Source organism: Dipodomys spectabilis, unplaced genomic scaffold, assembly GCF_019054845.1.
Source record: "Dipodomys spectabilis isolate Male_0828 unplaced genomic scaffold, ASM1905484v1 ptg000212l, whole genome shotgun sequence".
In the NCBI taxonomy this organism is placed as follows: domain Eukaryota; kingdom Metazoa; phylum Chordata; class Mammalia; order Rodentia; family Heteromyidae; genus Dipodomys; species Dipodomys spectabilis.
Genome location: NW_024870889.1, coordinates 515,204 through 536,480, shown reverse-complemented (window position 1 = coordinate 536,480; position 21,277 = coordinate 515,204). Strand labels below are relative to the sequence as shown.

Sequence of the window (21,277 nt, the reverse complement as noted above, 5' to 3'; positions counted from 1 at the left end):
TCCAGGACCTGGGTTTCTGATATGATGGAGAGTCCTTGTCTACCACCTGCTCCCCACCATTACCTTCAGTCTGGACACTGCCTGTATCGTAATAGAGCTCGCCAGCCATGGATAGAAACCATGGGCCAAAGTATGTCCTTACTCTTTTTTTTTTTTTTTGGTTGTGGGGCCTGAACTCTGGGCCTGGGCGCTGTCCCTCAGCTCTTCAGCTCAAGGCTAGCACTCTACCACTTGAGCCACAGCGCCACTTTTTGCTTTTTTCTGCTTATGTGGTGCTGAGGAATCGAACCCAGGGCCTCATGCATGTGAGGCAAGCGCTCTACCACTGAGCCACTTTCTTACATCCTTACTCTTTTAAGTTGTCTCCTCAGGCATTTGTCACTGTGACAAGAATTCTAACATAATTTCTTTGGGGAGTAGTTTGTTGTTTTCAGTTGTACCAGTCTTTCAAGTCCTTGGTAAGTTAATTCCTAAGTATTTTATTCTTTTTGAGGCTATCAGATTTGATAAATATGGTAAACTACCTTAATGTCAGAGATTTTCTCTCTCCCTCTCTCTCCCTCTCTCTCACACACACAGAATGAACTTTTGTACAGCCATCAAGAGTACTTACACATTTATAAACCAGAAACATGAGAGGGGCCGTGTATAATTTTTCAAAAGCAGTATGCAGAAAAACACAATCCCAAAATACCAGCAACGGCCACTGTTGATGGCATGGAAACAGGTGGCTTTTCTTTTAGAAATATCCCTGTATTTTCAGCACTGATAAAACAAGAACATATTGCGTTTATGAGATTTTAAAGTAACAGTTTTGAATTGGGCGCTGGTGGCTTATGTATGTAATCCTAGCTACTCAGGAAGCTATGAGGTTGTGGTTTGAAGGCAGCAAAGCCCATGAGACTCTTACCTCCAATTAACCACCAAAAAAGCCAGAAGTGGCGCTGTGGCTCAAGTGGTAGAAGCACTAGCATTGAGCAGGGAAGCTCAATGGGACAGTGCTCAGGCTCTGAGTTCAAGCCTCAGGAATGGCACACACACACAAATCAACAGTTTTTAAAAAGGGATATAGATCAAGTTACAGAAAGAACCACCTTTAATAATGAATGCTGCCTTTGAGATATAGGCTAAGAACAAGGAAAGGCCTATGATGGGAACCAAGGAAATTTGATACAAAAGAATATTGTGACAGATAAGTGAGATCATCTATGTATAAACACATAAACAGAAGCTGAAATCAGACATGAGAAATTCGTTAGGATGTTGACTCCTGACTTAAAAAAAAACAGTTATAAACTGCTCAACTTTTCTCATGATTTTGTCATCTTTGCACAGGCTCTGGGGTAGAGCTTGTGCCCTGATGATACAAGAATCTCACATGGCAACCTGTTGGGGGGGGAGGAAGGGTGGCAGAGAGGTTTGTAATGCTGGCTCATCGCTTGCACCCATCCATGTTTCATTATGCTTGGGAGAGGCTGGGTGCTGAGGGGAGGGAAAGAGGCTGCCCTGAATGCCCCCAAGCTGGTTCTCTTGTCATCATAATGTAAAGAGGGTACATGTCACACAAGGATGTCGCTCTCCCTGCTGAGGTAAAGTGGACAGTTGGTTTGAGCTAGCAAAAATGAAATTGAGGAAACAGCAGGCATTGTGCCACTCAACACATGCTGCCAGGCTGGGCGCTGGTGGCTCACTCCTGTAATCCTAGCTACTCAAAAGGATAAGATCTGAGGATTGTGGTTCAAAGTCAGCCTGGTCAGAAAACTCTGTGAGACTCTTATCTCTAGTTAACCAGCAAAGACCTCGAAGTGAAAGTGTGACTCAACTGTCAAGAGTGCCAAACTTACGCCAAAAAAAAATCTAAGGGACAACACCTAGACTCAAGAGTTCAAACCACATATAAAAACAAAACAAAACAAAACAATAACAAAAACCCATGCTGCCATCCACCAATAGAGTTCCAAAAAGATCCCCTGGCCACAGTGACACTTAAAGGGCCTCCTTAGGCTAACCCCTTCGGGAAAGACTTCCTCTTGCTTCCTTGCTGGGCTTGGCCAGAGCTGTGACCACAGGCTGTTTTCCTTGGCTGAGTGCCTATGATGAGCCTGACATCCAGGAGGTGCCCTGTCCTGAGTGAACAGGTAAGTGAGAAAGTTGAGCAGAAATAGCCAACACTGATCTGCCCTCCTGTGACTCATGGCTAAGAGGGACACGCCATCTAGTCATCTCCAGAACACTTCCCATGCTCTGAAACAGACCCTACTCCATGCCAGCTGCAGAAGGGGACACCTTCCAATCACAAGCAATGACAAGCATCATTTGCCTTCTCTGCTAGCCTTACAACAGTCTTCTAGCGACTTTCTGGACTGAAACTGTATTGTACAGGGCTTGAGTCAAATCAAGGAAAGTAGCTGGCTGGCTAAGCACAGAACATCTTCTACAGGGAAACAGGAAAATAGTAGAGTGATTGTCTGAATGTCTCTTTTTTTCTTTTTCTCTCATCGGGGTTTAAATTTAGGGCCTCGTGCTTGCTACGTAGGTATTCTACTGTTGAGCTAATCTTCCAGCCTTCTTTTGCATTGTTTTTTTTTTTTTTTTGGGTCCGGTCGTGGGGCTTGAACTTGGCCTGGGCGCTGTCCCTCAGCTCTACAGCTCAAGGCTAGCGCTCTACACTTGAGCCACAGCACCACTTCTGGCATTTTTATTTTTTCTGCTTATGTGGTGCTGAGGAATTGAACCCAGGGCCTCCTGCATGCAAGGCAAGCGCTCTACCACTGAGCCACCTTCCCAACCCCTGCATTGGTTATTTTTGAGACAGGGTGTACACTTCGACTGTGACCCTCTTATTTTGTTGCTACCACAGTTGTAGTGACAGGTGCATACCACCACACCTACCCTCTTCTACTGAGATAGCATCTCATAGATTCTTCTGCCTGGGTTGGCCTGATATCACTCTCCTGATCTCTATATCTCTTGTAGCTAGGATAACAGGCATGTGCCTATCATCAGCTAATGGAGTCTTGCCTTATTCTGTGATCCTCTTCATTTCAACCATGCAGTAGCTAGGATCACAGGCATGAACCATTAGCACTAGGCTCAATGCTCAGCTCGATACAACCTCCTAGCAATACTGCTGCAGTATGGTAATCTTTGTAGTCAAAGAATTTTTTTTCCAGTCATGGGGCTTGAACTCTGGGCCTGGGCGTTGTCCTTCAGCTTTTTAGCTCAAGGCGAGGGCTCTACCACTTGAGCCATAAGTGCCACTTCCAGTTTTCTAGTGGTTTACTGGAGATAAGAGTCTCACAGACTCTCCTGCACAAGCTGGCTTTGACCTGTGATCCTCAGATCTCAGCCTCCTGAGTAGCTAGGATTACTGGGGTGAGCCACTGGTGCCTGGTCAGAGTTAAGATTTGAAAACAAATTGTCCTTTATTTTCTGGTCCCTCTGTTACTGTTTTGTTCCTTACTTACAGCAGAGCGTGTATAAATTCATCCCGCTGATTTTATTTTCTTTTTCTTTTTTTTTTTGGGTCCGGTCGTGGGGCCTGAACTCTGGGCCTGGGCGCTGTCCCTCAGCTCAAGGCTAGCGCTCTACCACTTGAGCCACGGCGCCACTTCCGGGTTTTTTTTCTTTTTTTTGCTTATGTGGTACTGAGGAATCGAACCCAGGGTCTTCAGCATGCAAGGCAAGCACTCTACCACTGAGCCACCTTCCCAGCCCCCCGCTGATTTTATTTCTAAGTATTTTCTGAATAAAACTTAGATTTCCATTTCTAAATTTAGTTAAAGGTTTTCATTTTTAAAAGCTCTTCAAGTAAATTTGTAGGCAAATTAAATATATTCATATTTTACTGAAAAAGTTTTACAGCAATTAGCAGAAAGCTGGTGTTTTAAACCTAGAGATCTGTGGCACTAGAGCTGTAATATGCTGACATCAAGCTGGTCAGCTCTATTTTTCAAAAGAAAATAAAGGAAACAACATCTGGAAACAATATGGATGATGGGAAGTTTTGTTGAATAAGAAATTCAACCTTTTTTTTTTTTTTTAACTTAACTTGCAGTTTAAAATAGACCTTTCCCCCTTAGATCCTAAGTACCTAGTACTCAGCTATGTTTAGACGCTGCCAGTAAGTGCTGTTTGCCAACAGCAAGGACAAGGGACAGGCACTAGTGTCCTGCAGATAGGACTGATCCTGAGAGTAATAAATAGCAACTGGAGAGCTTCTCCACAGGCAGCTCAGCACAGCTAGGTGGACCAGGTGAATGGAGCCTACTCAGGTTCTGTATGCAGACCAGGGCTCCCACTGCTATAGCTTAGCAGAGGTAAGTAAAGGGGGCTTACCTAGGTCTTGAGGGCAGATCTGGGCACGTTTACACAGGTTGTGTCTGCCTCACTCACATAGTTTAACACAGCAGTGGAGCAGTGAACAAGGCCTACCCCAGATCCTGTATGCAGCCTATACTCACATACACAACTCAGCACTGGCAGGTAGAACAGCTAAAGGAGGCCCAACTCAGCTCCTGTATGCAGACTGGGCTCAATGACACAGCTCAGCACAGTAAGTGGAGCAGGTGAACGAGGCCCACCTCAGCTCCTGTTTTTGGATTGGCTCACTTTCATTCTGTTACAAGTGCTTATACCCTTCCTTGCACTAAGAATACTAGAAACCCCACATAGTATAGGAAGGATCTATGCATTCAAAACTTTCCATATCAACTGCTTTGTTTAATTTGCCTATATCCTTCTTGATCTACCATATGTCACTCAAGCAATCAACTACATTTTTCAAGAAGGATCTTGAGGGGAGGTGGAGGGAACATAAAGCCAGGCTGGCTCTGGACAATGGAAGGTAACAGGTCTCTGCGATCACTGAGGGCAGGTCAAGAACAGGCAGGGGGAAGAAGGGTAGCTTTGGGTGGGGGGTGGGGAGAGTACAGTTGTGGAGATGGGAGGGAAGGGATGGTAGGGGAAAAACAAAGGAGGAGGCAACAATACTTCTAGGAAATGTACTCATTACCTTGCTCATGTAACTGTAAGCCCTTGGTACAGTATTTTTACAATAAAAAACATAAAGAAAAGAGGGTAACTCTTTGTGACCCCTGAGACAACAGCTTGCATGTGGTATTAGAAACATGTCCACCCTACTGCAAAATGTGCAAAGGGGAAACAGAGAAGAAAGTGTGGCCATCTTTGAAGGAATAAGATCCGGTACCTCTGTGACCTTGAGTGGGCCTTGAGGATGTCCCACAAGTGAACTGAGACAGACAGAAAAGGACTAATACTACAGGACTACACTTATATGAGGTCATCAAACTCTGGTAACAAGAAGTATACTGGGGCCGGGCACTGGTGGCTCACCCCTAGAATCCTAGCTACTCAGGATGCTGAGATCTAAGGGTCATGGTTCAAAGCCAGCTTGGGCAGGAAAGTCTGTAAGATTTTTATCTCCAATTAACCACTAGAAAACCAGAGGTGGGGCTATGGTCCAAGTGGTAGGGCACTAGCTTTGAGCTGAAGAGCTCAGGGATAGCACCCAGGCCCAGAGTTCAAGAAAAAGAAAAAGAAAAAAGTAAAAAGAAGTATAGTGAGAGCTGCAGGGGAAGGAGGTAAAGAAGACTTGCTACTTCATGGGGCCATTTCAGTTGGGGATGATGGAAGAGTTCTGTGAAGACTGGCTGGGGGTGACAGGTGCAGCACTGAGAATGCACTGAATGCCACATAAATGGATCACTATGATGCGAAGTGTATTTTGCCACAACTTAAAAAAAGAAGAAAAGGATAGTCTGAGTCAGAGTAGCTTGGAGACCTCACACATAGGGTGAACAAGGGCAGCAGGGATGGTGGACTGTGCTGCCCCTGGAGAGGCCGACTGCCATGGGCAGCAAGGTCTCTAGCTCGAGACAGTGACCTCAATAAAGGCAAGTAGCTTGGTAACTTTCTCACACTCTGTTCCTATTATTCTTCAAGGAACAGGCAAGAGGCCAGATTCATGTAACTATGTATGCAATTCATCTTTAAGCAGGGAAAAAAACACTTTTATGGCAAAACGTTCAACTATGTTGGAAAGTAAACTACCATGAGTAAGGATGGAATATGCATTTTCACAAAGAGGTCAGGATATATAAAATATTCCCCCCAGAAATGCAGCCTTCTTTTACCAAGGCCTCCTACTTCACAACTCTCTAGTGCTAGGGTCTCTCATTAATTGATCTTTAGCAACTATACTGTCCGATTATAACTTTGGCTTCTTTCTGCTTTTATTTTCTTTCTACAGCAGAGAGATCAGCTGTAAGAAATAAAGCCATGTTATTTTATTCCTCCCATAAGTCATTAAACAAATTATATTGGAAGCTGGGTACCGAAGGCTCCTGCCAATAATTTGAGCTACTCAAGGGGTTGAGATCTGAGGATTGAGGTTCAAAGCCAGCCAGGGCAGGAAAGCCCATGAAACTCTTATCTCCATTTAATCACCAAAAAGCTGGAAGTGGAGATGTGGCTGAGATAGTAAAGTGTTAGCCTTGTCAGATTTGTTCCCAAGTGACATCCTTGAGATTTTCTTTTTTTTTTTTTGGGTCTGGTCGTGAGGCCTGAACTCTGGGCCTGGGTGCTGTCCCTCAGCTCTTCAGCTCAAGGCTAGTGCTCTACCTCTTGAGCCACAGCCCTACTTCCGGCTTTTTTCTTTTTGCTTATGTGGTGCTGAGGAATCGAACCCAAGGCCTCATGCATGCAAGGCAAGCACTCTACCACTGAGCCACCTTCCCAGCCCGAGTGTTAGCCTTAAGCACAAAAGCTCAGGACAGCATCCAGGCCCCGAGTTCCAAGCCTCAGGATCAGTGCGCATGTGTGCATGTGCACTCATGCACGTGCACACACACACACACGCACGCACGCACACACACACACTCACATACAAAGATAAAAATGGTGAATGATGCTAAATAGAGACAAAATAATCCAAAATAGTCCTGAGTTCAAAAGCTGAGGGATAGCACCCAGGCTCTGAGTTCACACCTAAAGATCAACAAATATGTATGTGTGTGCGCATGCGCGCGCGCACACACACACACACACACACACACACACACACACACACACACACACACACACACACACACACACACAGACACAGGTAAAAATGGTGATGAATGATGCTGAACAGAGACAAAATAGTCCAAAGAATAAATGAACTCCTAAGGACACTAACTTCCACAGATGTGAAAACAATTCAAGGATGTATTAAGCAGTGCCATGTACTAGTTATCAGGTGACCCTCACTAAGCTGACCCATGGTGGAGGGAAGACCTATAGTGGAGAAAAAAAAGCACACTCCCTGCTTACTTCTGCTGCAACCTTTCAACCCTATTTCATGGACACTCCATTTTAATACTTCTGAAAACCAGGTGACCAACCCTTATCATGAGATGGCAGCATGAGAGAGAGATGCAGAACCCTGCGACTACCTTCAGGGGAGATCTCAGATGCTGCTCCATACATCTTGGGTTTAAGATACCAGAGTACAATAAAAAAAAAAAAAGCAGAAACAGAAAAACCCAAACCAAAAACTACTAAAGAAAAATTACACACACACAGGGAGGGAAAAAAAACCTACAAACTAGTTTCTTTCTTTTTTCTCTCTCTCTTTTCTTTTTGTCGGTCATGGAGGATGAACTCTGGGCCTGGGCACTGTCCCTCAGCAAGTCAGCTCAAGCCACTCAAGTGGCTACACAGCGCCACTTCCAGCCTTTTCTGTTTTATGTGGTCCTGAGGAATCGAACCCAGGGCCTCCTGCATGCAAGGCAAACACGCTACTACTGAGCTACCTTCCCAGCCTATGCAAACTAATTTCATGTAATAAATAGAAGATGTGTGTGGGTTTGACCTCAGAGCCTTACAATCATTAAACAGACACTCTACAACTTGAAATACACTCCCTGACAAGAAGTAAAAATTAGTAAACTGGGTCTCATTGCTCATGCTTGTAATCCTAGCTACTTCGGAGATTGAAACTGGTAGATCACGGTTTGAGGTCAGCCTAGGCAAGGAAGTTCATGAAATCTCAATCAATAAAAAAGTTGGGTACAGTATATGAACCTGTCATTCCAGCTGTTTACATGTGTAAACAGAAGGACTGTGGTCCAGGCTGGCTTGTGCATGAATGTGAGATCTTATTCAGAGAAAGCAGGAATAAAGGACTATAAGCATGATTCAAATGGTATAGCATCTGCTATGCAAGTGCAAAGCCCTGAGTTCAAACTTCAATAACACTAAAAGAGAAAGAGAAAAAAGAAAATCAGCAAACTGAACCAGGCAATGTAAATAATATACTGCAACAAAGTTGAAGTTTATCCTGGAGATGCAAAGATAGTTCAGACCCAGAAAAATCTATCAACACAGCATTTGTAAAGTTGCGGTAACATCTTACGGAGAAAAAAATCCCACATCACTGGCGAGGTTCAGCAGTGGCCATGTACTGGCACAACACTGCACAGCCCATGTGGCTGATCAGGGCTATGCTGCTGTGGACCCTGAACAGCAGCCATCTGGGGATGACCATGTGCCAGGACCGAGAGCCCCTTCTACATTCGACAAGGGGAAGAGGAAGACGAAGCCATTTACGACAGCAGGAGAAACAGGATGCCTGCTTTCCCCTCTGTTATCTGTTTAATTGGTTCTGGCTGATGATGTAATCAAATTACAATGACTGGTATGTATTAGTATAAGCATTAGTAATGACAGGACAATAGGAACAGACTCAAGTAAAAAAGAATTACCAAGGTTAATAAGAAAAATTAATGAGACGATAATGGCATATAAAATTATTTAAAAACCAAATATTTAAACTCACTCTTTAGTAGCTTACCAAGAATCAATTTGAAGAAGAAATAGGAACATGTCAAGTCAGTCTCAAGAGTAAGAAAAACTATAAAGGATTTAGGAGTAACAGTAATAGAAAGGTTGAGCTTTGAAAAAAATATAATAAAAAATTTTATTATGCTGAACACCAGTGGCTCACATCTGTAATTCTGGCTATGCAGGAGGCCAGGGTCTGAGGATCAGGGTTTGAAGTCAGCCAGAGCAGCAAAGTCCTGTAAGACTCTTATCTCCAATTAACCACCAAAAAAAAAAAAAAAAGCCAGAAGTGAAGCTGTGGCTCAAGTGGTAGAGAACTAACGTTGAGCAAAAATGTTCAGGGACAGCACCCTGGCCCTAAGTTCAAGCCTCAGGACTGACACAAATTTTAGTATTAAAAGAAATTACCCCTCAAATGGCTAGAAGGACAAAGAATACCATAGAAGTGTCTATCTTCCCCAAATTAACATGTAACTTTACTGCATGCCAGTCAATACTTATTTCTTTTAAAATAGATAATATTCCTTAGTTTACACACAGAAGTTATAGAACAACTGAGAAAGAATTATCAAGCAAGATGAGGAGAGCTACTGGCTGACGGTTGTGAAATGCTCCTGGCATGTAGACTGACTATGAGGAAAATCCTGGAGAAGAGTAGAAGCTTAAACGTGGAAGAACGTGGCCTGACACTCTTATGGGGTGTAGCAAGAGAAAGAAGAAACAGGGGTTGAGAACAGTAAGCATGGCAGAGCTGATGGCCACGAGCAGGTTTGGGTGAGACTCCTTGGAGAGGTAAAGGAAGACAGGAGGTACACGTGAGCCCACACTGGTACCTGTCTGGGCGCTGACATGTGCAGAAAAGGAGCAGAACACACACCTAGCACACCCTTTCTACAGTACACTCCCGGTGGGATGGGTACTTGGATGGGGCTTGGAATAGGAAGACAATAAAAGTTCTACACACATAACCTCTTTTACCCAGACACCCTCATCATTCTTATTCAGCCTGTGAGGGAACTAGAGGAGTCACATGTTTCTACTCAGCCTACCAGGGAACTGGAAGGAGGAGTCACATGCATGTGTTTTTTGTTTTTTGTTCTTTGCATTCTTACCATCAGGAGGGTTGAGCCCAGGAGGGCATTGGATTAAGGGATTTAACACTAGGCCCCTCATAGCTACTCAATACATATGTATTAGGAGAAGAAGATTCATCAAAAACCAAGCACTGCACTTATTCACCACAAAGCTAAAGCAAACACAAACAAGTGCTGTAAAACACAGTGAATGGAGAACCTGGATTTTGAGCAAGGAAGGGCAAAAAATCTACCCACTCATCCATCCCTTCCCTTCTCCCCTGCTTCCTTCCCTGTCCCCAGTCATGCTGGGAGTGAGTATTCTCTGCCCTGTGGTATGGGAAGCCCTGCTCCCACTGAGTTCATTATCAATAAAAATTAATCGCAAAAGCCCTATGATTAGAAAATTAAGATTGGAAAAATATCAGATGTTTTCTATATTTAGTGCACCAGTCTTTTACCATGGATGAAGATTTTCAGTCATTCACATTTGACTTTATAATTCTTAATCTTCTCTCTCAAAGTCTCCTGAAGGAACCCAGTTAGGGGCAGAGCAACCTCGGATTCAAGGGGATGGCTGTGCCATTAGGGGGAAACTCTAGGTAAAGAGCACTTTTCCCTAGCCTCAAATAATGAAGCCTAGATGGAGATAATGTTAGCATCCATCATGACCATCCCAGCGGACCACATGGAGGCAGGCAGGCACAGGAGCAAGATTACACCTGAAGCGAGTCTCTCAGCCCACGTGGTAGCCTCTCTTTTTGCCAATTGTAATTGTCTGAGCACTCACAGAAGTTATATAAGTCCCATAAAATATTGGGGTTCCAGTGTCCCATGAAGTAGCCACGTGGAGTTCCAAATTTGGGGCCAAATTTGATTGCATTAGGCTTAAGATTGGGCTCAAAGTTGAGTGGTTTTTATGAAGAATTTTAGTTGTGTCCCTCCCATGGTAGGGACCATGCTTGGTTAAGACCAAGCATCCTCAGAAGTAATGTTCAGCTCATACGAGGGAACACCATAGCAAATGTGATCGTCACCACAGTTGCTGGGTCCCTGGGCCTTTGAGGACCTTGAAGTGAGGTTCAGAACTTGACAGCCAAAATTTTGTCCTAAGGCCCTGCAGCCTACATGAAGGCCCTGCAGCCTATATGGAAATCTGAACTCTGAACCTCTGGACTAACTGGCCACTTACCCGAGAGTAAGAACCAATCATCCACTGTTGGATGGGTAGGAGGTAAAGCGCTTGGTCAGGAGAAAGTTACCTTGGTGGTCTTCTGGCAACAGCAATGTGGGACCATGGATTAGGTCCCGAGGTAGCTGGCCAGACCCCTGTCTGAAGTGTGTGTGTGGGGGGGGGGGGGAGCAAATCCATCAGGGAACCTATTCTGGGTTTTGGCACCAAATGTTAGGGTCCATCACGACCATCCCAGGGGACCACGCAGAGGCAGGCAGGCACAAGAAAGATTATTATAATGTTTATTAGAGGGGCCATATCTCCCTGGGAGAAGGAGCAATATGGCATCTGCCTCTATCCAGGTGGGTACCTCTGGGGCTTGTAGTGAGGTAAGTGCACAGGGAGGTCTGGGTGGAGAATGGGAGTGGCCAGGAATATGGCTGGAATGCTAGGGTGGTGAGGAGCTCAGGTCTGGATGGAGCCAAGGACTGGAGGTGGGGGTAATGCTAACAGAAATAACCTCCAGGGGGCTAGGAAGGTGGCTCAGGGGTAGAGTGCTTGCTTTCCATGCATGAGGCCCTGGGTTCAATTCTTCAGCACCACATACACAGAAAAAGCCGGAAGTGGCGCTGTGGCTCAAGTGGTAGAGAGCTAGCCTTGCACTGAAGAGCTGAGGCACAGCGCCCGGGCCCAGAGTTCAGACCCATGACTGACAAAAAGAAAAAAAAGAAATAACCTCCAAATGATTTATAACAGAGAGCCTCTAAAGCATTTCTTTTTTTTCCTACTTATCCCATCCCCTCTAACTCATCTTTTGTACATCTCACACAAATGTTAATCTATCTATCTATCTATCTATCTATCTATCTATCTATCTATCTATCTATCTATCTATCTATCTATCTATCTATCCATCCATCCATCCATCCATCTTGTGTCAGTCCTGGGGCTTGAACTCAGGGCTTGGGTGCTGTCCCAAGCTTTTTTACTCAAGGCTATAGCCTCTATCTCTTGAACCACAGCTCCATTTCCAGCTTTTTTGGTGCTTAATTGGAGATAACACTCTCCAGACTTCCTGCTCAGGCTGGCTTCCAACTATGATCCTTAGAGCTCAGCTTCCTGAGTAGCCAGGAACATAGTGATGGAGACACACTGGCGCCTGGCCTTCTTTACTTTTTGACCAGATCAATCACTTGGATACCTGTACATGATACTCTAAAGATTTTATCTACCCCACTTCCTGTCCCCAGGAACACTTTGCCCGGTGGCAGCTTAATACCTATTTAGGATATCAGCAGCTTAATACCTATTTAGGATATCAGCCACTCATCTTCCCTATTTTGATATAGGCAACAAGGATCTTGTCTATGTCCATTGTTTTCTCACTATCCAACTCAGGGCCTGATATATGTTCCTCCTAAATATTGTGGACTGAATAAATTAAACAACAATTTAAAATAATTTTTCCAGGGTTAAATAATCTTCTTGTAACAGAAGTTACCATGTGTGACTACATTTGAAAAATAAAAGGTTTTAAAGCCTTTACAATTTCTCCACTTGTAGTAAAGAGTAAGACAAACAGGAGAAAATTGCTTAAAAGAAAAACTGGCTACTTTACAACAGGAAACCTTAAGTATTAAGTTTTATCTCAATTGCCTTGGAATGGTAGCCAAGAGAAATGAATGGCATGCAATCTAAGAAACATCTCAGTTGAGAAAAGGATCTAGAGAAGGAATAAGAAGCTAGCAAACTATTGAACCAGTATTGATTCCACAAAAATAGCCAAAACTTTAACTTTCAAAAGACAAATGGAAATTACCTTTTAAAGATGGTAGTTTTTGCAGTTCTCTATTATTGCTGGCATTAAACCGAGAAGAATTTTGCCGTTTGTCTTTCTTCATGACTGGCTGAGGGGCTGGTACTTTCATTTTAGTAGATGTTGAGGACTGGACAGACGCAATGCTATTTTTCCTGCTGGGAATCTGCTTTAGAAATAAAAACAAGAATGAAGATTTAAAATGGCTGTATTTGTAGCACAATCAAAATATAGAAAACACATACATAAATCTCATCCTGGAACAGTGTCTGTCATTCCATTGTAGACATGAGCCCTTGTTTGGAGCTGCTAGACGATGGGTCTTATGAAACACCTCTCTGGAAGTGGTGCTGTGGCTCAAGTGGTAGAGTGTTTGCCTTGAGCTGAAAAACTGAGAGACAGCACCCAGGCCCAGATTAAAGCCCCAGGACTGCCAACAAGAACAAGAACAAGAACAACAACAACAACAAAACCTGAAAAAACCCACCTCCAACATGTTCATCTGAGAGGGATTCACAGTCACCTATTTCTTATATCTCCAATTTTTTTTTTGGCAGTACAGGGGTTTGACCTCAGGCCTTATGCTTGTTTTCTGTTTTGTTTTTGAAGGGGAGGGGTGGTTATTTTTGAGATAGGCTCTTACTCTGTGCCTAGGATGGCCAGGACTTGGATCCTCCTAGTCTGAAATCTCGCCTTGAATATGATCCTTCAATCTCCACCTCCCAAATAACTAGGATTACAGGCTTGAGTTGCTGTGCCCAGCTCTTGAGTTCTAAGGTTTGTTGTTTTTGTTGTTGTTGTTGGTGGTGGAGTTGAACTCTGGGTCTGGGCGCTGTCCCTCAGCTCTTCAGCTCAAGGCTAGTGCTCTACCACTTGGGCCACAGTGCCACTTCCTGTTTTCTGGTGGTTTATTGGAGATAAGAATTTCACTAACTTTCCTGCCCAGGTTAGCTTTGAACCTTGATCCTCAGATCTCAGTCTCCTGAGTAGCTAGGATTATAGGCATGAACCACTAGCATCTGGCAGTTTTAAAAAATTTTAACTATAGTTAATGTGGTAGGATGAATAACAACTGCCACAAGAATGGTCATGCTGGGGGAGGGGAGATGGGAAGGTGGCTCAGTGGTAGAGTGCTTGCCTTGCATGCATGAGGCCCTGGTTTGATTCCTCAGTACCCCATAAGCAGAAAAAGCTGGAAGTGGCACTGTGGCTCAAGTGGTAGAGCGCTAGTCTTAAGCTGAAGAGCTCAGGGACAGCGTCCAGGCCCAGAGCTCAGGCCCCACAGCTAACCAGAAAAAAAAAAAAAGGATCGTCATGCTGGACCATCAGTGACTCACACCTGTAATCCATCAATGACTCACACCTGTAATCCTAGCTACTTATGAGGCTGAGATCTGAGGATCATGGTTCAAAGCCAGCCCAGGCAGGAAAGTCTGAGAGACTCTTATCTCCAATTAAACACCAGGAAACTGGAAGTAGAGATGTGGCTCAAGTGGTAGGGTACTAGCCTTAAGCAAAATTGCTTAGGGACAACACCCAGGCCCTGAATTCAAACTCCACAACCAAAAAAAATCCTAATCCCACATATGTGACCTTACTTGGTAACAAAAACTTTGTAGATTTGGCTGCATTCAAGGCCTTGAGATGAGAAGTTAATACCGGATCACAGAAGGGCCCAATGCCCTTAGACAAGCATGGGAACATGCTTACCACTGAGAAGGCGCTCTGCCCCAGGGAGCACAAGAGTCTCTGGACGTGGACCCGGTGTGATGACAGCGTCTCCTCCAGAGACAGTGCAGCCCTGTCCTACCTTCACTTTCCACTTCTGATCCCCTCAAACAGCAAGCCAGTCAGGCTGGGTGCTATTGTAAGCCACTAGGGTTGTGGCAGGTTATGTCGAACAGAAAGTCTGTCTGGGAGAATACTTGTAAGGGCTAGGTTTCCTTGCTAGCTCACCACCCAGCCTCAGGAATGAGCACAGGCTGCCTACAGGCCCTTCTCCTTGAGCCAGGGAACTGCTCTGGCACCAGGCTTCTTTATTTGTATGCATCTCTAGGTTCCCAATTCAAGCCTCATCACAATCATTAGGACCGTATATTCCCTTGTGGTCAACTGCAATTCAGTGAAATGCTTGAGTGAGAGTCCGAGGAGATATGTGGCAGAGGCACTGGAGGTACCATGTTCCACAGGCCTAAGGCGTTCATCTGGGCCCACAGCTGACACAGCACACTGGTTTGTTACCACTGGGGTCCAGCAGTGACTGCCACCAGCCAAGCAGCAAGTGAAGATGTAGAGTGTGCTTCGCTGTGCCCTGTCTACTCTAAGCAGTGGAGCTCGGTTCTGCAAAGCCCTTGAAATAGGCCATCAAGCACTCATCTGGAGGTGCTCTCCCTCCTTCACCCCCCAAGCCCATTCCAAGTACTGGGGAGCTTGGAGAATGCACACATCAACTCAGGCTCCAAACTAATCTGCTCGCATCCTTGAATGAAAATTGTGCAAAGCAGTAAAAGCTGCTTTAGTTTTAACAAGCAGCTTTAGAACCCTTGAAAAGTTTTCCAAGATGAGGTCAGCAAACAGAATTCTGACCTGGGAGCAAGGGGTCTAGGGTCTCTTCTCTCTCAGCCTGTGGCTTCTTGGTCAAAATGCACTTCCTTGGGCTTTGATCTAGCTATCTACTATTATCTGAATGTGGCCTTTTGGCCCCTCTTCCCATAATGCTCAAGTGTTAAGAATTTAGTCCTGAGGGTGGTGGTGTGGAAATTTAGGAGGCAGGGCCTGTTCGGTCGGCCTGGGAGAACAGCTCCTCCCCATTTCCTCTTCACCTACCTGAAACCAGGAATCACCTGGCTGTAAGTCAGCAAAGGATCCCAGGCTCTGAGGACACTTCCTCATGTGCTGAGGTCACTTCCTGAGCCGCCCAGACAGTGAGAGCTTCCCCAGTCTCTGCAGTCACTTCCGCATCCACTGTGGTCCCACCTCCCACCTTTCCCTAGATAATCTGGCTCAACACAAGTCCCCTCCTCTCTTTCCCTCTTTTTCTCCTTTTTCTTCCCCTTCGTCTCTGTGCACCTCCATCTTGTGCGGGCTGGCAGTTTGCTCTCCCCTCAATAAACTCTTTTCTGCCCGAACCATGTGGCAAACCTTACATCTGTTACCCAGAACCTGGGAGGGGGCAGAGTTAGGAGCCCATGGATTCCCTCCTCTCTCTTCTCTTTCTGAGGTTTAATCTGCCTCTTTGACCACCCCTCTGTGGACCAACATTCTGGAAGCTGGAGAACCCCACCTCAGATTTCTCACCTTTATCGTTGCTGTCTACAGTTCTACCACACCATTTCCTCTCTACATTTGGTGAGTGACTCCCCTTTACCATTGCTGGCTATGCATCTACCACAGGGTCTCCTCTCTACAGCTGGTGAGTGACTTCCCTCCCCTATACATCTGGTGAGTGCTACTTTACGAACCCTCTGCTGTCTGTCTAGACGCAGCACCAAGCCAGAGGGTATCTATGCCTCACTGGCTGGTCATTTGGGGACACCTAAATTGGGGACTCTGACCCTCACTCTGGAAAAGGTTCTGGGAATGCATCAGGACTCAGGCCATTCCTAAGATTTTAACACTCACCAGACTCCTCCCCTGTACATCTATGTGACTCGGCCCCGATACCCTATGGGGCCTCCCATCCCCCAGTCCTCACTAGACTCCCTGCTGTCACGCTGAGCCAGGACTCCCTTGGGACGATTCCTTCTCCTTTAGTCTCTCACTCAAGCCAAAATGCCTTATAGGTTAGAAAATCGGCCTCAATGGCCCAACCTTTTGGCTTGTGCCCGCAAGAATGCCACGCAGGCTGGATTCCAGGGACCCCCTCTCTAGGTTCTCTCTCAAAACTAGACATTCTGGGTTTGAAACCAGATCTAAAATCAAAACAAAAGTATCTGCTTAGAAATTTGGACTCAGTGTCAATTGAACAATCACAAGTTTAAAAAACTTAACTGCTTAGAAATTTGGCCTTCCCCTCTGTACAGTATTTTTACAATAAAAAAACTTATTTAAAAAAAAGAAATTTGGTCTAAGTACCAACTGGGTAATTGCAATCACTGACCTAAATACAGTACTTTTTTTTTGGGGGGGGGGGGAAGGGTCTGGTTGTGGGGCCTGAACTCTGGGCCTGGGCGCTGTCCCTCAGCTCTTCAGTTCAAGGCTAGCACTCTGCCACTTGAGCCACAGCGCTACTTCTGCCTTTTTCTGCTTATGTGGTGCTGAGGAATCAAACCTAGGGTCTCGTGCATGCAAGGCAAGCACTCTACCACTGAGCCACCTTCCCAGACCCTAAATACAGTACTTTTGACTCCACCATATTTGGACAATTTCTTCCATGGCAATGGTATGTGGTCAGAGTTGATATATGTTTAGGTTTTCTTTGCCTGTCTTCTGTCTCTCTAAGTAAACTCCCTCTGTTGACCTCCACTTCTGCCTCCCAACCATCTCCTCTAGAATGGTAACTTTCCCTATCTTATAGTTCAATCTTTCTCTCTGCAACTCCAGACTGGAGATCATTTAAAACTCACTTTCTCTCTGCCTTTCCTCGAGGGCACCCACACACTGTTAAGAGTGTGCCCCTTCCTTTCTGCTTGTTTGTCTGCTTGCTTGCTTGCTTACTCAATAAATCTCCACTGGGCTGGGAAGGTAGCTCAGTGGTAAAGTGCTTGCCTTGCATGCATGAGGCCCTAGCATCACATAAGCAGAAAAAGCCAGAAGTGATGCTGTGGCTCAAGTAGTAGAGTACTCGCCTTGAGCTGAAGAGCTGAGGGACAGCACCCAGGCCCAGAGTTCAGGCCCCATGACTGACCAAAAAAATTAAAATAAAAAATAAAAAAATAAAGCTCTGCCAAGTTTTCTTACCATCTTGACTTGTTCAGAAATCTGCCATCTTGGATTTGCCAGCATGGCCATGTGGTGGGTTAAGGCTTGGCCTCGCCTGATGCTCACTCACCCTTCCACCAAGCTTACTACTCCACCCATTTATCTTTTTTTTTTTTTTGTCGTTCATAGTGCTTGAACTCTGGGCCTAGACGCTGTCCCTGAGCCCTTCAGCTCAAGGCTAGTGCTCTACTACTTTGAGCCACAGCACCACTTCTGGTTTTCTGGTGGTTAATTGGAGATAAGAGTCTCCCGGACTTTCCTGCCTGGGCTGGCTTTGAATCTCAATCCTCAGATCTCAGCCTCCTGAGTAGCTAGGATGACAGGAGTGAGCCACCTGCACCCAGCTCCAACCATGTAATCTAATGTGCTTTGCTAACAATAACAAAGTTGCTGCCTCTCTTCACAGGCCCTGGAAACTGAGGCCAACCATCTTATGTGCTTTGTTAGCAAAGATGTCTAAACATACTGTTTGTTTTCAAATTTTTTGAGCTTTTCCTTGTATTTTGTTTGGTGTTGTCTGCTTTTTCTAGCCTTGACCACATGGTTCTATCATACAATGGGTAAAAATGTATTGTCACTGGAATTCCAGAAAACTTAAATGGCCAATTAAAAAAACCTAAGCAAGCCATTGCCAGTGACTCATGCCTGAAATCCTAGCTACTCAGGAGGCTAAGATCCTGAGGATTGAGATTCAAAGCCATCCGGGGCAGGAAAGTCCGTGAGACTCTTAACTCTGATTATCCACCAGAAAATCAGAAGTGGCACAGTGCCTCAAGTGGTAGAGCACTTGTTTTGAGCTGAAAAGCTCAGGGACAGAACCCCAGGCCCAGAGTTCAAGTCCATAACTGACAGAAAAAAAAAATTCTAAGCACACCCTGAAGCTTGTGCACAAATGTCTGTGTCTATGTCTAAAATATGTAAAAACTCATCATGGTTTCAAAATTACTTGCTTTTTGACTATAATTGTAACTAATGTAAACTTTGTGTTAAATAGCAAGTGTTCCCAGGCCAAAGGGTAAAAGCTGACAGTTTTAAAACTCAAACAGCAAAGAAGCTGCCCACATCAGTCTGTGGATGGAACCACAGGCAACTGCCTTGTGGCAATTATGTGACTCCAAACCAAAGGAAAAAAACAGGCAGTTTTGAACCCAAACTGCAAAGAATCATCAGATTTGGGTGCAAGTAAATGTGTCTAAGAGTTAATCCAAACACAAATTAAGGAAAAACCAGTAAGGAATACATTGACATAAAACCAGTATGTCATTCTTTATGTCCATCTAAAGTATGTACTAGCCTTCAAAAGCCAGTGTACTCAGAGAAAGTGATCAGGAAAATACGGGGAGATTGCAAATGTCTTTAGCCAGTCTGTGAAGAAATTTTCAGGCACCCCAGCAGGAGGTGTGACAATCCATCCAAGGACACAGCCTAGCCCTTATCCAGTCCATCTCTTGGAACCTGAAAGACAGCCTCACTCCTGCCTGGACCATCTCCACCGTGGTAAAAGCAGACTGGACTCCTACCTGACTCCATTACATGCAGCTGATTCCTGGTAAAAGACTGATTTGGATTTGCAAAAACTAAGACTTGTGTGACATTTCTTCCTGTAATCTTACCCAGCCTAACCTGGAAAAGGCTATGTTGTTATGCTAGAGAAACACGTGTAGGCCGAGAGAGCCTCTTGTGAACTTTGGTTAAAGTAACTTGCTTAATTTAGGCATTGTTAGGGTCACCAGAAATCAATACTATCTCTGTGCTAAAACTCTCATCATATCTACCGAGTTTTGCCATTGCAGAATTCTGGCAAGTTTTTGTTGGTCAATTCTTGACAAGGGGCAGGTATTTATTTCTATTTGATCTCCTTGTTGCTTTAATTGGAAATAATAAAGGATTTTGTGGCAAAGACTACAGTTTAAAGCCAGCCCAAGCAGAAAAATCCCTCTGACACTTCATCTCCCAACTAACCAGCAAAGAGCCAGTCTGGAAGCAATGCTCAAGAGACACTTATCTCTGATTAACAAGCCAAATACTGGAAGTGGAACTGACTCAAAGTGGTAGAGTGCTAGCCTTGAGCAAAGCCCATGAATGCCAACTGGGATGAGCTATCCCAGCAACAAGCACCTAAACCCCAGGATGGGGCTAGTCCTAACAACAAGAAACCACGGAGAGGAGTTAGAGGAGATGATGTCATATCAGCCACTCTGTGCCTGCACTTTCAAAATTAACCAGAGCGGGAGGTCAATAGCAATACGTTAAGAAGCTTGCCCATCTAATGTTCATACTAGTCTACCTTCAACTGGACAGGAACTTACATTCTTGCATTTGCTACCTGTTATTTGTATTTATAGTGAGTCTTAGAGTCAGGACTGTTAGCCTTGGCAGCTTCCTAGGTCTCCCATCTATACATCTACCATCCAGACATCTATCAAGGCCCCCGGTCAGGAACCTTAACCACTCCAATCAAGCCCCAACTTCTGAATGCTTACCAGCCTAGCAGCTCTCCCCTACCTAGTCACCAGATGTCAGAAGTATGAAGGGACATTTCCCACTAACTCCAGGACCACCTGGAATGCAAGAGATAGGAAGTAGCCAAGTCATTCAATTTTTAAGTTTCTACCCTGAACCCTTCCTTCTGCCACTTGTGTGCCTTCTAATATTTTTTCTTATTGCTCAACCCCTGCCTTGTAAGATTTCTTTGATTTTATCCAAGGACACATATATCTGTTCACCACGAAGAAACCGTTGGTGCTTGCTGCCTTCTCCCAGACCGGACAACAACTCTGCCCCTAATGTCATTGCCCCTTGCCAGCAGGCAGTAGCCAAAGAAAATCATCACCCATGTATAACTACCAAAAGCCTGGAATGTTAGGTCTGCCTGGAAGACCAGCCCCTCCCCCCTTCCTCCTCACCAGCCTGAAACCTGGAATCACCTGACTGTCAATCACCTGACTTGGAATCAACAAAGGATCCTAGGCTCTGAGGTCACTTCCTCCTTTGCTGAGGTCATTTCCTGAACCACCCTGGTCATACCTCCCTCAGACAGTGAGAGGTTCCTCAGGCTCTGAGATCACTTCCACATCCAATGTGGCCCTGTCTCCTGCCTTTCCCTATATAATATGGATCAACATGAGTCCTCAACTCTTTCTTTCCCTCCATCTCTGCATGCCTCCCTCTTATGAAGGCTGGCAGTTTGTTCTCCCCCAACCAACTCTTCTGCCTGAACCATGCGGTGGGTTTCCTTTCGGGCTACTGGGAAGACTGTGCCATTGGGGCTGTGCCCTCATGAGGAGGCAGGACACCAGTACAGGGTATTTGTGCCAAGTATTTTGTTATAGTGCAGAAAGCTGACTAATAAATCTGTCATTCTTTCTAGTCACAAAACCCTGAGACTTCCTTTCTTAAAAACCCCATCTATAACCCACTTATTTACAGCTAGAACTTACCTGCTCA

The 21,277-nt window shown here is 45.0% G+C and overlaps 1 protein-coding gene across 6 annotated transcripts in view; it reads right to left on the bottom strand.

The window, feature by feature from the left end:
- Ppp2r5c (protein phosphatase 2 regulatory subunit B'gamma) overlaps positions 1-21,277 on the bottom strand; it is a 143,647-nt gene that overhangs the window by 103,426 nt on the left and 18,944 nt on the right. For 5 of the 6 annotated variants that reach the window (XM_042696849.1, XM_042696842.1, XM_042696840.1 and 2 more), the window contains exon 3: positions 12,914-13,079. In XM_042696849.1, coding sequence (XP_042552783.1) covers positions 12,914-13,079 — 166 coding nt within the window. The remainder of the gene's footprint in view (positions 1-12,913; positions 13,080-21,277) is intronic. The other variant, XM_042696839.1, reaches the window with a different exon arrangement.